The sequence below is a fragment of the Panthera uncia genome (genome assembly GCF_023721935.1).
Source record: "Panthera uncia isolate 11264 chromosome A1 unlocalized genomic scaffold, Puncia_PCG_1.0 HiC_scaffold_17, whole genome shotgun sequence".
Lineage (NCBI taxonomy): Eukaryota > Metazoa > Chordata > Mammalia > Carnivora > Felidae > Panthera > Panthera uncia.
The window spans coordinates 3,409,937-3,427,377 of record NW_026057577.1 but is presented as its reverse complement, the minus strand read 5'-3'; the positions used below and the strand labels follow the sequence as shown (position 1 = coordinate 3,427,377).

The 17,441-nt window shown below is 35.8% G+C and overlaps 1 protein-coding gene across 1 annotated transcript; it reads left to right on the top strand.

The window, feature by feature from the left end:
* The first annotated feature begins 890 nt into the window (after nucleotides 1–890).
* LOC125934785 (olfactory receptor 5A2-like) lies at nucleotides 891–1,844 on the top strand. The gene has a single exon (XM_049648382.1). The coding sequence runs from the start codon at nucleotides 891–893 to the stop codon at nucleotides 1,842–1,844; it is 954 nt and encodes a 317-aa protein (XP_049504339.1).
* The last annotated feature ends 15,597 nt before the right edge of the window (nucleotides 1,845–17,441 follow it).

Here is a 17,441-nt window from a genome sequence, read left to right as displayed (position 1 = left end):
TTGGCAGAAAAAGTTAAAAAACTACAATCCTGAATACTATATTGTACACTTAGTAATATCTTATATTAAATGTTATTTCACATTAATGATTCAATGGAAACAAATTCTATGTTCCTTGAAGAATGAAAGAATTTCTGACTTCAAAGTTATTTTCTTCACTGTTCCTAACTTATGCAGGAAAATTAGTGAATAGAATGACTCTAAAAATAAAAAAAGCCAAAATTAGAAAGTTTAAAGGAATACTTACAAAAAATTATTTCCACACAATTGTAGAACCTTACTCTCTTATTTTCTGGAGATAGAAGTTACTTGTCTATCAATCTCCAACCAAACCCTAAATGACGGTGTATAACAGGGGTCACAAAGTTAATGCATTTATTGTCATAAGACAACAGCTATGCCTACAAGTTCCATTATAAGAGTTCCACCCCATCCACTAGCTCCTGATCTACATGTTGCAGATCTAACCTTCACCATTTTCTAATGCAAGTATGTGAAATAGTGGTGGAATAAAGCCATGTTCTTCCAGCAGCCACATTTGATGTATTAGCTGGTACTATGGTCTTTTAAAACAACCTACCTTGTTGTTTTAAGTTACATCACTTAAAGGGATATAACTGTGAGAAATATATTTTCTAGCTCAATTTCTTTCCTTTAAAAGTGAATTATTATACTATTTACTACGGAAAATTATTTTGTAAATCAAGTGAACTAATTCAGGGAAAATTTTTATAAAAATTCAAAATGTTTCTTTTAGCAATTAATTTTTATTATTATTGAGTCTAGGTTTATAATGAAATAGTGAATAAATAAATAAATAAATATTCCATTCTTGCTCATATGCCATATTCTGGACTTCTTGGCTTATTTCAGATCAGAGACAATGAGATATGGATGGAACAAACCAAACAGCAGTGACAGAGTTCATTTTTCTTGGGTTTTCTAGTGTTCTCTATCTGCGGCTCACCTTGTTTGTGATATTTCTCACTGTGTATCTGCTCTCCCTCATGGGAAACACTCTTATTATTTTCATTGTTCTCATGGATGTCGCACTCCAAACACCCATGTACATTTTTTTAGGAAATCTGTCATTCCTGGAGATCTGGTACACCACAGCCACGGTGCCTAAGTTGCTGGCCACCTGCCTCGCACAGGTTGTTACCATCTCTGTTTTTGGTTGTATAACCCAGTACTACTTCTTTTTCTCCATGGGAGCTACAGAGTGCATCCTGCTCGCAGTGATGGCCTATGACCGGTACCTGGCCATCTGCAGCCCTTTAAGGTATTCACTTCTCATGAGTCTTCGGGTGTGCCTGCAGTTTTCAGCTGGATCATGGATTGGGGGCTTCATTGCCCCTCTGCTACCTACTATACTCATCTCCCATCTAAGCTTCTGTGGCCCCCAGAAGATCAACCATTTCTTTTGTGACTCAGACCCCATTTTTAAACTGTCTTGCTCTGATACATTTTTGGTGGAGGCCTTGGGCTACACATGTACATCTGTTGTGATTCTAAGTTCTTTCCTTCTCACTATGTTTTCCTATGGATACATTGTGGTCACAATAATCAAGCTGTCTTCCCAAAAAGCTCAGAGGAAAGCTTTTTCCACATGTGCCTCCCACCTCACTGTGGTCACCATTTATTATGGCACCATTATCTTTGCTTATGTTCGCCCTCCAGCCAAGTACAACTTCACTATTGGTAAAGTGATCTCAGTGTTCTACTGTGTGGTCACTCCATTGGTAAACCCTCTCATATACACCCTGAGAAACAAAGATGTGAAGAAAGCTTTCAGAAAAATTCTAACAAGAAAGAGATTGCTTTTGACCAGAAAGATGCAATAAATTTGAGAGATATTTTTAAATAATCAGTTTAGAATGGGTTCCCAAGTCACACTTGCAAACAGGAAGAATTAAAAATTACATATAAAATTAATATCATTTAATATGGACATTTTGGGTTGAATTCTACTAAAATAGAATTGTATAACTGCTCTGCTTTAATGTCAGTGCAATGCCACAGTGATAGAGGTAACTCAAACTTTCTATTCACGAGAGATTCACAACCAGAAAATAGCCTGACTTAATTCCATGTGATATTTAATTGAATGTTTTCCTACTTTACACCTTAATAGTAGGTAAATAGTTGTTTTAATTAAATGATCCAGTGTTATACCATCTGATAGATGGGCTATTATAAATGTGTCAGTTTTTACCTCAAAATAACTCAATCAATAAATGTTGTTAAAAACATATGATGAGCTAGGGACTACATTTAATTGGTGTTTATATAATTGTGGATATAAACTGAAATAGATATTTAGAAGACTTTGGGTAATTAACTTTTTCTGGATGATAGAAATAGTAGAAATATATTATATTAATTTTTTTCTTGATAATACAACTGGATCTTAAGATATTAGCAGAGGTTGTGGGCACTTGGGTGGCTCAGTCAGTTAAGTGGCCAACTTTCAATTCAGGTAATGATCTCAGCTCCTGAGGTTGAGCTCTGCATCAGGCTCTGCGTTGACAATTTAGAGCCTGGAGCCTACTTCAGATTCTGTCCCCCCTCTCTCTCTGACCCTTCCCTGCTCATGCTCTGTCTCTCTCTCAAAAATAAAATAAAATATTTAAAAAATATATTAAAAAAATAAATAAAAGGATAAAAATATATGGACTTATTAAATATTTTTTATGTGCATATATAGGAGTGTTTAAAAGGAAAATGAAGACCCAAAGAAGCTGTTGGGCCCAAAAGCTTATATATCATTTTAAACGAACAACTATAACTTGTTGGGATATGCCAAGAACAAGGGCTTTGACTAGTATTAGTAAATTGTGGGTGAGTGCCCACCAAACCTATGGGAGGGACTAAAGAATGATTAGTGCCATTTTAGTAGGTTATTCCGACCTCAATAGCTAAACTGCAATAAGTGTTCTTGGGACAGGGAGGGCATTTTTCTTATTGGAAATATTATGATTTGCTTTTAGAAAGAAATGGAAGGTCAGAGAATCCTTCCAGCATCTTCTATTTCTCAAGTACTTTCAGCTCAAAATAATCAAAATGACCAAATGGCATTTTGGGGGTAGCATATTTGAACCCCTCAAACCTGGAGATACTTCCTTATCCCATTAATGGTAGTAATCATCCCGAAGTAAAATTTCTTGGAAAAGTGTATATCTAAGTATTCCATTTATGACTTTATTCATCCAATGGCTCTAACTACGTTACTTATTTTATTTTCTTTTATTTTTTTTCTTTTCCTTTCTTTTCTTTTTTCTTTATTTTTCTTTTCTTTTCTTTTCTTTTCTTTTATTTTATTATTTTATTTATTTTTGTTAAGGAAGCCAGAATCTGGGTGTGGTTTTGTGTATTTCGTAAAGAAAAATGTGAGTCATTTAATTCAACTGCAATTTAAAGACACACAAAAGAGGGGCGCCTGGGTGGCTCAGTCGGTTAAGCGTCCGACTTCGGCTCAGGTCACGATCTCCCGGTCAGTGAGTTCGAGCCCCGCGTCGGGCTCTGTGCTGACTGCTCAGACGGGCTCTGTGCTGACTGCTCAGACGGGCTCTGTGCTGACTGCTCAGAGCCTGGAGCCCGTTTCAGATTCTGTGTCTCCCTCTCTCTCTGACCCTCCCCCGTTCATGCTCTGTCTCTCTCTGTCTCAAAAATAAATAAATGTTAAAAAAAAAAATTAAAGACACACAAAAGAAGCTTGCTTGGTCCATTCATTTATTTTAATTATATGCATTATTTTTATAAACTTTTAGAGCTTCCTTTAAAAAACAACAGCAAATATGTTTTCATAGGAAAAGGGAACATTTGGTTATAAAAATAAGCATCACATTCCAGTAGGTAATTCTCATTAAAGCAGATTATCATGAAGTCTCAAAATCTGTGCTGCTGGAGATTAAAGAGTCAGATCATAAAAAAAGGCAAATGTGAGTCAGTGTACAATTATTTCTAACAAGACAATGTCAATACAGAAGTTAAAAATATTTCATTTTGTATATAAAACCAGAACAGAATTTTAAGAAATTTCACAGAATATAAAGGAGACAAGAAATATTTTATATAGAGAAGAGTTACTTAGAATTTCTTTGATGAATCTTGACAGTTTATTTATGAATACAGGTTTCACAAAATAAAATAACAATGTATATAAAGGTATCTTTTATAAGTAAGCGATTTCTTGATTAGGAAACTGTAAACGTTTTTCTTGTTTGGCTCTAATGTTTCTTGTATAAATTAACTAAAATAAATATTTCCTGTAAATTTTGAAAGTTTCTGTGTAACTGATTATTTTCTTGTAAAACAAGCTTAAATTATGGAAGTTTTTATGTAAAAAAACTTAACTCAGTTGTATTCTATTATTATTAACAAAACAACACACACACACATCATATGTAGTGGTGATGTGGGAAACAAGAGGCAAAAAAAAAAGTAGATAAAACTAAATTTCTTTTGAGAAACAAAGGCAGAAAGAAATGTTTATAAAATTAAACCTCCTTGCACCCTGCAGCCCATTGATAAATACTACAGGCAGAGTCAAAGATTTCTCCAAGAACTCCCTACAGTTAATGTTCCCTCTCAATGTTAATGCTTTGATAGAGGGAAAAACAACCTTATCTTGACAAAAGCCAGGCCGCCAATCCTGTAAGTCGTCTTTAGCATGTGAAAATCCTCTCGGAAACTTTCCCTCCTGTTTACCTATCCAAACTTCCAAGTATAACATCAGTCAATCCTCACATTTCTAGGGCAGCATTTTCTGCCCATGGATACTGTGCCCATGCATTAATAAAACCACCTTTTTAAAAATATTATTTATTTATTTATTTTTAAATGTCCACCCAAATTAGTTAGCATATAGTGCAACAATGATTTCAGGAGTAGATTCCTTAGTGACCCTTACCCATTTAGTCCTTTCCCCTTCCCATACCCCCTCCACTGCCCTGTTTGTTCTCCATATTTATGGGTCTATTATGTTTTGTCCCCTTTCCTGTTTTTATACTATTTTTGTTTCCCTTCCTTTATCTTCATCTGTTTTGTCTCTTAAAGTCCTCATTTGAGTGAAGTCAAATGATATTTGTCTTTCTCTGACTGAAGAATTTCACTTTACCTAATACCCTCCACTTCCATCAATGAAGTTGCAAATGGCAAGATTTTATTCTTTTTGATTGCTGAGTAATATTCCACTATATGTGCATACACACACACACACACACACATACATATATATCTTGAAAGATTAGAGAAAAAAAGGGGGGGAGAAAAAAAGGAAATCATTTGAAAATTTGTAAAAATGAATACACTGAAGTAGACTAAAGTGAAATGATGGAAATAAAATAGAATTTGAAAAAAAAATTACACAACAATAAAGAATATAGTAAAATATAAAGAAAAATATTTTAATAAAAATTAAAAATAATGTTTTTTTCCTCTTTCTGTATTCAAGAAAAAGAAAATAAATGAAAATAGAAAAAAAAAGTTAAAAAAAATGAAAATTGAATAGACGGACCTGCTAACAGACTAAATACGACTGAAATTATTTTGTTTTACCCTAGAAGTCAGACTATGAAGAGCTTTATTGTCCATAAACTAATCAGGCCATGAGACTTCTGTTTGTGAAGAGCAAGATTGGCCCAGTTGGGCGGGGCTTAGTGTAAGGGCTCCGTTTCCACTAGATGGCGCTGCTATCCTACTGGGGGGGGATTGTTGTGCTGCTCTTAGGTGCATATGTGTATGCTGGGGAGCTTTGAGAAGGCGTCAGACCCTTCCTCAGTCTCTATTGTCAGAACTCTGTTCTCCCCAATCAGCAAACGCACACCCATCCTTTGTCTTCAGCTTTTGTCCACTTCCTGCTTTTACACTGTCCATGACCAAGCCCCAGGTAGTACCTCTCCCCCGAGTTTTGACTCAGATGTGGCTACCTTCCCCGGTCCCCCACTTCTGAGGCTCTGCAACTTTAACGCGTTCCATCCCTCTGCAAGGATCTGAAATCATTTCAGATACCCCATAAATTCACCTGAAGACTGAGAGAACAAAACTACAGCTAAAAGGAGGGAAGAAGCCACATTGAAGCAGGTAGGAAATATGGAGATGTGGTTTTGGGGAGAAACAGATCTTGGGTGCTACAGAGAAACAGAGATATCTTGTTTGCAGAAAAAGGCCAGAGAGAGAGAAGCACACAGGGGAATGCAATGGGAGAATGCTTTCCCAAGGGCATTGGTTGGGAAAATGAGAAGAGTTGATTTTTTTGTCAGTTCTTGCAACCAGGAAGACTGAAAGACTGGAGTCTTAAAGGTCTGAAGGCTTGGTTGGGATAGAGCCCTGAGAGCATTGCCCTACTCCTGGAGAGAGGGTGGGCAAACTACAATACACACTACATGGGAGCAGAACATGTAGAAACACCAATCCGAAGAGCCTCTGAGATATAAAGGGGATAAAGTATTCACTCTTCTTGGAGTGTGTCTCTGAGGTGTAGCAATCACAGAGATGCCTCTCCAAAGAAAAAGGAATGGGAGGTTGGACTTTTAGTTTTTTAATGTTTATTTGTTTTTGAGAAAGGGTAACAGAGTGTGAGGGAGGGAGAGGCAGAGAAAGAGAGTGGGAGACACAGAATCTGAAACAGGCTCCAGGCTCCAGGCTCCAGGTACTGAGATGTCAGCACATACCCTGATGTGGGACTTGAACTTGAACACAATGATCATGACCTAGGCCAAAGTTGGATACTTAACCTACTAAGCCACCCAGGCATCCTAAGCCTAGAGTTTTAAAAGTCAGCAAGATTGGCTGTTCTAAAGACTGGAAGACACTCTGCTCCCTGGAGAAAAGGCAGGCAAACAATTGGAAGATAAAAATTATGGAAATAGCAATCTTCAAAACGCCTGGACCACAATGGGGAGATTATTTGCACTTCTCAGTGTGCCTCCTGGAGAAGCAATGTGCACAGAGGCACCTGTCCAGGGACAAAGGGGTCAGCTGGTGAGTTTTCCCTCTCCAAAGACTCAGCATAAATGCAGAGCTGATTCCAGTAAACAGCACAATGCCAACACTTGATGCCTAGCTTGCTTATACCAATCCCACATCCCTGCACTCTGGAAGTACTGCCCTTCTCAGTCAAGCTTGTCTCAGTCCCAGTGTGGTGGACCCTTTCCCCAGATGACCAACCCAAGCCTTTGTCCTAAGCACATTTCTCAATCATAGAGTTCTGCAGGTCTTCAGTTGTACTAGGAGTATTATTGGAGATCACCTAACAAGTCAACCAGAGCACACCTATTTAGAATTCACCACACTCTGACCAAGGACCAAACACTGTCCACTTCAGGCAAAGAGAGCCTCTGCAGATGAATTTCCTGAAGGATAGAGCAGGCAAATGCTAACATCAGATCACATACAAGGCACACAACAGACATCCCTGGTAGCACCAGGCCTAGATACTATATGACCTCTTCTTTATAAAAATATTACTCTTAGGAGCAAGAAACATGCCTGGCTTTTTTTTAAAACACAGAAGCATGCAGAGACTTAGACAAAATGCTAAGATGGAGGAATATACCCAAATGAAAGAACAAGATAAGATCATGGCCAGAGATCTGAATGACACAGATATAAGTAACATGCCTGATGGAGAATTTAACGAAACAATCATAAGGATACTGACTAGGCTTAATAAAAGAAAGGAAGACTTCAGGGAGGCCTTTCCCACAGTCAGGAAAGGGATTAAAAAGTCTGTCAAAAATGAAAAAATGCAGAGCGCCTGGGTGGCTCAGTTGGTTAAGCGTCTGACTTCGGCTCAGGTCATGATCTAGTGGTCCGTGAGTTCGAGCCCCGCATCGGGCTCTGTGCTGACAGCTTAGACCCTGGAGCCTGTTTCAGATTCTGTGTCTCCCTCTCTCTCTCTGACCCTCCCTCATTCATGCTCTGTCTCTCTCTCTCAAGCTCTTTACAACAACCAGACAAAAATGCATCTAAGATCTAGCATCATTTATATGATTTGTGTGTGTGTATGTGTGTGAGTGTGTGTGTGTTGTTTTTAATTTTTGAATTTAACTTTTTTTTTACCTTGTTAATTCCTTTCTTTCCTTCAAAAGGAAAAAAAAAAGGATTTTACCCCAAAAGAGAGAACAGGAAAAAAACAACAGCCAGGGACTGAAACAACATAGATACAAGAAAGATCTCTGAACCTGAATTTAGAATCATGATAATAAGAATACTAGCTTGTGTTGAAAATAGATTAGAATCCCTTCCTGAGGAGATAAAAGAAGTAAACTCTAGTCAGGATGAAATAAAATATGCTTATAACTGAGCGGCAATCTCGAATAGACGCCACGGCGACAAGGATGGATGAAGCAGATCCATGAATCAGAAAAATATGCAGCCAAGAATTCTTTATCCAGCAAGGCTGTCATTCAAAATAGAAGGATAAATAAAAGGTTTCCAAGACAAACAAAAATTAAAGGAGTTTGTGACCACTAAATCAGTCCTGTAAGAAATTTTAAACGGCATTCTCTGAGGGGAGGGAAAAAAAAATCAACAAAGAATAGAAATGACAAGAGAATGACACCAGAAGCTCCAACTCTACAGGCAACATAATGGCAATAAATTCATATATTTCAGTACTCACTTTAAACATCAATGGACTAAATGTTCCAATCAAAACACATAGAGTAACAGAATGGATAAGAAAATAAGATCCCTCATTATGCTGTTTACAAGAGACCCACTTTAGACTTAAAAACGTCTTCACATTGAAAGTAAGGTATGCAGAACCCTCTATCATGCTAATAGTCACCAAAAGAGAGCCAGAGTAGCCATACTTGTATCAGAATATTTAGACTTTAAAATCAAGACTGTAACAAGTGATGAAGAAGGGCATTATATTATTAAGGGATCTGTTCACCAAGAAGAACTAAAAATTGTAAACATTTATGCTCCAAATGTGGAAGTATCCAACTATATAACTCACTTAATCACAAACATAAAGAAACTCATTGGTAATAATACTATAATAGTAAGGAACTTCAAAACCCCACACTTATAGCACACTTACAGCACACTTCAACACTTACAACAATGGATAGATCATCTAAAGAGCAAACCAACAAGGAAAAAATTTCTTCAAATGATACACTGGACCTGTTGGACTTAACAGATATATTCAGAACATTTCATCCCAAAACAACAGAATATACTTTCTTCTCCAGTGCACATGGAACGTTCTCTAGAATAGATCACATACTGGGACACATATTAGCCCTCAAGAAGTACAAAAATGTCAAGATCATGCTGTGCAAATTTTCAGACCACAACATTCTGAAACTTGAAATCAAGGACAAGAAAAAAATGTGGAAAGATAACGAATAATTGGAGACTAAAGAATATCTTACTAAACAATGAATGGGCTAACCGTGAAGTTAAAGAGAAAATTAAACAGTACATGGAAGCTACAGAAAATGGTAACACAACAGCCCAAAAGCTCTGAGATGCAGCAAATGTGGTCATAACAGGGAAATATGTAGTAATTCAAGCCTTCCTGAAGAAGAAAGAAAGGTCTCAGATACACAACTTAATCCTACACCTGAAAGAGCTGGAAATAATCAGCAAACAAAACCCCAGACCAGGAGAAGACAGGAAAGAATAAAGATTAGAGCAGAAATCAATGCTATCAAACAAACAAACAAACAAACAAACAAAAACAGTAGAACGGATCAATGAAACCAGAAGCTGGTTCTTTGAAAGAATTAACAAAATTGATAAACCAGTAGCCAGTTTGATCAAAAAGAAGAAGGAAAGGACTCAAATAATTAAAATCAAGTATTAAAGAGGAGAGATCACAACCAACACAGCAGCAATACAAACAATAATAAGAAAATGTTACGAGCAATTATATACTAACAAAATGGGCACTCTGGGGTAAATGGATGAGTTCCTATAAACATATAGACTATCAAAAATGAAACAGAAAGAAATAAAAAATTTGAACAGATCCATAACCAGTAAAGAAATCAAGTTAGTAATAAAAAAAATCTCAAAATAACAAGAGTCCAGGGCTGGATGGCTTTCCAGGGGACATCTACCAAACATTTAAAGAAGGGTTAACACCTATTCTCTTGAAGCTATTCCAAAAAATGGTTTCTGTGAAGCCAGCATTACCTTAGTTCCAAAAAACAGAGACACCACTAAAAAGGAGAACAATAGACCAATTTCCCTGATGAACATGAGTGCAAAAATCCTCAACAAGATACTAGCCAACCTGATCCAACAATACCTTAAAAGAACTATTCACCACGACAAACTGGGATGCATGCCTGGGATGCAGGAATCTTTGAATGTCAGCAAAACAATCAATGTGATTCATCACATCAATAAAAGAAAGGAAAAGAACCATATGATCCTCTCAATAGATGCAGAGAAAGCATTTGACAAAATAAAGCATCCTTTATTGACAAAAACTCTAAAGAAAGAAAGTGGGTATAGAAGGATCAAACTCGACATCACAAAAGCCATATATGAACGACCCAAAGCTAATATCATCCTCAATGGGGAAACACTGAGAGTTTTCCCCCTAAGGTCAGGAACAAGACAGGGATGTCCACTCTCGCCACTCTTATTCAACATAATATTGGAAGACAACACAAAGAATCACAATCAGGCAACACAAAGAAATAAAAGGCATCAAAATCGGCCAGGAGGAGGTGAGACTTTCACCCTTTTTCGATGACATGATACTCTATATGGAAAACCCAAAAGATCCAACCAAAAAAAAACTGCTGGAACTGATCCATGATTTCAGCAAAGTTGCAGGATATGAAATCAATGAGCAAAAATCAGTTGCATCCCTATACACCAATAACAAAGCAACAGAAAGAGAAATCAAGGAATTGATCCCATTTACAATTGCACCAAAAACCTTAAAATATCTAGGAATAAACAAAACCGAAGTGGTGAAAAATCTATGAACTGAAAAGTATACAAAGCTTGTGAAAGAAATTGAAGAAACCAAAAAAAGAAAACAAAACAAAAAAAAAAACCAAAAAAACAAAAACAAAAAAAACCCAGAAAACATATTCCATGCTCCTGAATAGGAAGAACAAATATTGTTAAAATGCCATTACCTAAAGGAATCTACATATGCAATGCGATCCCTATCAAAGTAACACCAGCATTCATCTACAGAGCTAGAACAAACAATCCTAAAATTTGTATGGAACCAGAAAAGACCCTGAATAGCCAAAGCAATCTTGACAAAGCAAACCAAAGCTGAGGCATCACAATCCCAGATGTCAAGCTGTATTACAAAGCTGTAGTCATCAAGACAGTATGGTACTAGCAGAAAAACAGACACACAGGTAATCAAACAGAAGAGAGAACCCAGAAATTAACCCTCAGATGTGTGGCTAACTAATCTTTGACAAGGCAGGAAGGAATATCCAATGCAATTAAGACAGTATCTTCAGCAAATAATGCTGGGAAAACTAGACAAAGACATACAGAAAAATGAACCTTGGACACTTTCCTTCACCACACACACAATGAAACTCAAAATGGATGAAAAACCTAAACATTAAGACAGGAAGAGATCAAAATCCCTGAGGAAAAAGCAGGCAAAACCTCTTCGACCTCGACTGCAGCAACTTCTTACTCAAAACTTGGAGGCAAGGGAAACAAAAGTTAAAGAGAACTATTGGGACCTCATCAAAATAAAAACCTGCATGCCAAAGGAAACAATCAGCAAAACTAAAAGGCAACCAAGAGAATGGGAGAAGATATTTGCAAATGAATATCAAAGAAAGGGTTAGTATCCAAATATCTATAAAGAACTTATCAAACTCAACACTTAAAAAACAAATAATTCAGTGAAGAAAAGGGCAAAAGACATGAATAGACACTTTTTCAAAGAAGACATGCAGATGGACAACCAACACATGAAAAATTGCTCAACATCACTCATCATCAGGGAAATACAAATCAAAAGCAGAATGAGATACCACCTGACACCTGTCAGAATGGCTAACATTAACAACTCAGGCAACAACAGATGTTGGTGAAGCTGTGGAGAAAGAGGATCTCTTTTGCATTGTTGGTGGCAGTGCAACCTGGTGCAGCCACCCTGGAACACAGCACAGAGGTTCCTCAAAAAATTAAAAATAGAACTTACCCTATGATCCAGCAGTTGCATTACTAGGTATTTATTCATGGAATACAGGTATGCTGTCTCAAAGGGACATGTGCATCACAATGCTTACACCAGTAATATCAACAATAGCCAAAGTATGGGAGAGCCCAAATATACATAGGTGGATAAATGGATAAAGATGTGGTATATATATCCAATGGAATATTACTCAGTAATCAAAAAGTATGATATCTTGCAATTTGCAACTATGTGGATGGAAATAGAGGGTATTAAGCTAAGCAAAATTAGTCAGAGAAAGACAAATATCATATGAATTCACTCATATGAAGACTTTAAGATACAAAACAGATGAACATAAATGAAGCAACACAAAAATACTATAAAAACAGGAAGGGGACAAACATAAGAGACTTTTAAATAGAGACAACAAACAGAGTTTGCTGGTGGTTTGAGGGAGGGGGGATGGGCTAAATGGGTAAGGGACATTAAGGAATCTACTCCTGAAATCATTGTTGCACTATACACTAACTTGGATGTAAATTAAAAAATAATAATAATTAGATTACTTAAAAAAGAGAGGAAGAAAACAAACTGAATGTTATTGGAGAGAGGTGAGTTGGAGATTGGCTAGATTGGTGATGGGTATTAAGGATGGCAATTGTGATGAGAACTGGGTGTTATATGTAATTGATGAATCACTGTATTCTTCTGAAACCAGTATCGCACTGTATGTTACCTAACTACATTTTAGAAAAAAGAAAAAGAAAAAAGAAAAAGAAATGGGCAGAAGACTTAAATAGACATTTTTCCAAAGGAGATTTACAGATGGCCAACAGAAAAATGGAAAGATGCTCAACATCACTCATCATCAGGGGATACAAATCAAAACTTCAATTAAATTCCACCTTACACTTGTCAGAATGGTAAAATTAACAGCACAAAAACAACAGGTGTTTCTGAGGGTGAGGGTAAAATGAACACTCTCACACTGCTGATGGGATTACAAATTGGTGCAGCCACTCTGGAAAACAGAGTTAATACTAGAACTACCCTATAATCCAGCAATTTTAGTACTAAGTATTTACCTAAAAGATACAAAAACAATAACTCAGAGGGACACATGCACCCTGATTGCTTATAGAAGCATTACCAACAATACCCAAATTATGGAAACAGACCAACTGTCCATTGCCTGATGAAGGGATAAAGATGTGGTATATACCCAGCCATGAAAAAGAATGAAATTTTGCCATTTTCAATGATGTGGATGGAGCTAGAGAAGATTATTCTAAGTGAAATAAGCCAGGCACAAGAAGACAAATACCCTATGATTTCACTCATATGTGGAATTAAAGAAACAAGTGAACATAGTGGGAGAGGGAAAGAATAGAAAACCAAGAAATAGACTCTTAACTATATTGAACAAACTCTTACCAGATGGGAGGCAGGTGGAAGATAGGTTACATAGGTGATGGGGATTAAGGAGGGCACTAGTGATGAGCACCAGGTATTGAATTACTAAATTCTACACCTGAAACTAATATTACACTCTGCTAACTAACTGGAATTCAGATAAAATTTGAAGGAAAAAAATAAAATATTATGAAACTGAATCCAATAATATATCAAAAAATCATTCACGATAGTCAATTGGCATTTTTTCCCCTGAGATGCAAGTGTATTTCAATATTCACACATCCATCAACACACAACATGATGTCAAAATTTAAGGGTAGAAACCATATGATTAGTTCAGTAGATGCAGAAAAATCATTTAACAAAGTAAAGCATCTATTCATGATGAAAACTCTCAACAGAGGAGGTTTAGAGGGAACATACATCAGTAGAGTAAAGGTAACGTATGAAAAACTGAGAGGTAGCATCATACTAAAAGGTATGATGGTAAGACTCCACTAGAAGACTGCTAGAATTGATAAATAAAGTTAGTAAAATCACCAGATATAAAATCAATATACAGAAATATGTTGTATTTCTATAAGCTAATATTGTAGTAGTAGAAAGATAACAATCCCATTTACAATTGCAACAAAAATATTGTAATACCTAGGAGTGAAACATATCCAAGGAGGTGAAATGATTGTATGTGATAACAATAAAACATTGATGGATAAATTGAAGATGACACAAAGGAATAGTAAGATATTCCATGCTCATGGGTTGGAGGGAGACACATTATTAAAATATCTGTACTACTTAATGCAAACAACGGATTTATTGTGTTTCCTATCAAAATACAAGCAATATTTTCCACAGTCCTAGAACAAATAACCCTGAAACGTGTATGGATCCACAAAGTATCTTAAATAGCCAAAACAATCTTGAAAAAAAAATAACAGAATTGGAGATATCACAACCTCAGATTTCAGGATATACTACAAAGCTATAGTAATGAAAATAGTATGATTCTGGTAGTAAAATAGATACAAAAATCAATAGAACAAAATAGAACCCACAAGTACACCCAAGATTGTATGGTCCATTAATCTTCAATAAAGAGAAATGAATATCCAATAGAAAAATATAGTATCTTCAGGAAATAGTGTTTAAAGAAACTGGACATATGCCAGAAAAACAAAACAAAACAAAACAAACAAAGAAAACTTGACCACTTCCTTACATCATACTAAAAAGTAAATTCAAGGTGAATTAAATAACTAAATGTGAAACCTGAAACCTTAAAATTCTAAACAATGGCAAAGGTAGTAATTTCCCTGACATCAGTCATAGCAATATCTTTCCTGATTTGTCTCCTGAGTCAAGGGAAAGAAAAAAGAAAAGTATTGTGATAACAACAACAACGACAAGAACAACAACTTTAGCACAGAATTTGACACGATCAACAAAAGTAAAAACAACCTACTGATTGGGAGAAGATATTTGTAAGTGATATATCTGATAAAGTGTGAGTATCCAAAATGTGTGAAGAACTAATACAAATCAAGACCAGAAAGACAAATAATCCAATTAGAAACAGAACACATGGGCAGAACACATGAATAGCAATTCCTCCAAGGAAGATTTAGAAATGGTCAACTGATACATGAAAAGATGCTCAAGATCCCTCATTATCAGGGAAATGAAATCAATAGCACAAAGAGTTCACCTTACAGAGGTCAGAATGTCTAACCTGAAAAGCACAAGAATGAACAAGTGTTGGCAAGGATGTGGAGAAAAAAGAACACTCGTGCACTTTTGGTGTGAATGCAAATTGGTGCAGGCACTATGGACAAAAGTATGGAGTGCCTTCAAAAGGTTAAAAATAGAATTACCATATGATCCGATAGTTCCACTGGGCATTTACCTAAAGAATATGCAAACACAATTTGAAAAGACCTATGTATTCTTTATGTTTATTTCATCATTCTTTACAGTAGCTAAGTTATGGAAGCAACTTGGGTCCATTGATAGATGGATGGCTAAAGTAGATGTTGTGTAGTCACACAATTCAACCATGAAAATAATAAAATCTTGCCATTTCAAAAACATGGATGGGTCTATAGTGCATTATGTAAGTAAAGTGAGTCAGAGAAAGGCAAATATCATAAGATTTCTCTTCTATATGGAATATAAGAAACTAAACAAATGGACAAAGACAAAATAGAGGCAAAACAAAGAAAAGGAAACATAAATATAGATACCAAATTGAATGTTACCGGGGCAGGTGGGTATGGGAGTGGTGAAATATGTGAAGGGGTGTAAGAATACACTTATTGTAATGAAGACTCAGTAATGTATAGATTTGCTGAATCACTATATTTTACACCTGCAACTAATATAACATTGTATGTTAACTAATGGAATTAAAATAAAAACTTAGAAAGCAAAAAAATAAAAGTTCAATGGAAGTATGAGAGATAAAATAAAATTCCCTCTTTGTGTATGTTTTTATAATATTTGTGCGCACATATAATTTCTTCAGTATATTTTACTAAATATGTGAATGGAAAATTCCTGTATCCTTACACAAGTCATTCTGAATTATAGAACAAAAATTTAGCCTTTGAAACAAATTCACGGATTAGCACATTTTAACAAGATCAATAGAAATAGGAAAGGTAAAGTTACAGGCCAGCATATTCATTACACAGACACAAATCTACCAAAGAAATATAAATTAAAAAAACATACATTTGTTAAATTCAAAATGCAATGTTTAGTTTTAGAAAGCCTTTCTATTCACTATATTAACATAAGAAAAACTAAAAGTATTATCATTGTAAAGAATTTAGAATCTACAAAATCCATTTTTAGGGTGAGTAATCATTAGTAAGTTATAAAAAGAAAATGTAGGGGTTCCTGGGTGGTAAAGTGGGTTAGGTACCTGACTTTTGATTTTTGGCTCGGATCACAATCTCATGGTCATGATATTGAGCTTTGTGTCAGGATCTGTGTTGTGCATGCAGTCTGCTCAAGATTCTCCTACTCTCTCTCCCCTTGAACTTCCCCAGTCACACACTCTCTTTCTCTAAAAAGAATGAGGAAAGAAAGAAAGAAAGAAAGAAAGAAAGAAAGAAAGAAAGAGAGAAACAAAGAAAGGGAAGTTTAGAATCATTTTTTAAGGTGACAAAGAAATCCCTATTAGAATAGGAAGTGATCTGAGACATAGAAAGAGTAAACATTGTCAAGTGTTCATTTCCCACATAATATTAAAATTAAGCAAAAACGTTCAGATCCAATGTTACCAGAATCTGGAAAACAGAATTTTACAAAAGAATAAAGAGTGTTGAAACAAACAAACAAAAAATAGTGACCTGGAAACAGTAAGACCATGTTTTCAACATTTTTTATCTGCCTCTCGATAGGTTTGGAAGTGTTATGGCAATAAAATCTTAAAGCAGCAACAGTCTAAATGTAGTGACATGCCATATTCCTATTATGAAACTTATGTTCCTGGTTATAGAGGGAACGGAGTAGACCTAACACATATTATTGCATTTGTGACACTTCTAACCAGTCTTGGGCCCACCTGAAAGACAATGATGCAAGGAGGATGTTTTATATACATAACTCAGAACACTGACAGAGAGTATGGAGGTTGTTGCTAAAAAATGCTACAATAAGAACTGATAAACCACAGATCCCTGAGGAAAAAAAAATTGCTAGTCAATGTATACAAAGATTATCAGAGGCCCATAAGAAAAAGATGAAAGAGATTCAATGGTAATTTAAGACTTTCAGAAGTAGAGATGCATACAGAAGAATTTAGAAATCCACATGCATACTCACAGTAAGGTAAATTCAGGAAACACTGAAAAATACTCAAGTCTTTTCCAAAGGTTGA

What these genes read in the sequence shown, in the direction of transcription:
- LOC125934785 (XM_049648382.1), top strand. Translation starts at nt 891, where the DNA reads ATGGATGGAACAAACCAAACAGCAGTGACAGAGTTCATTTTTCTTGGG.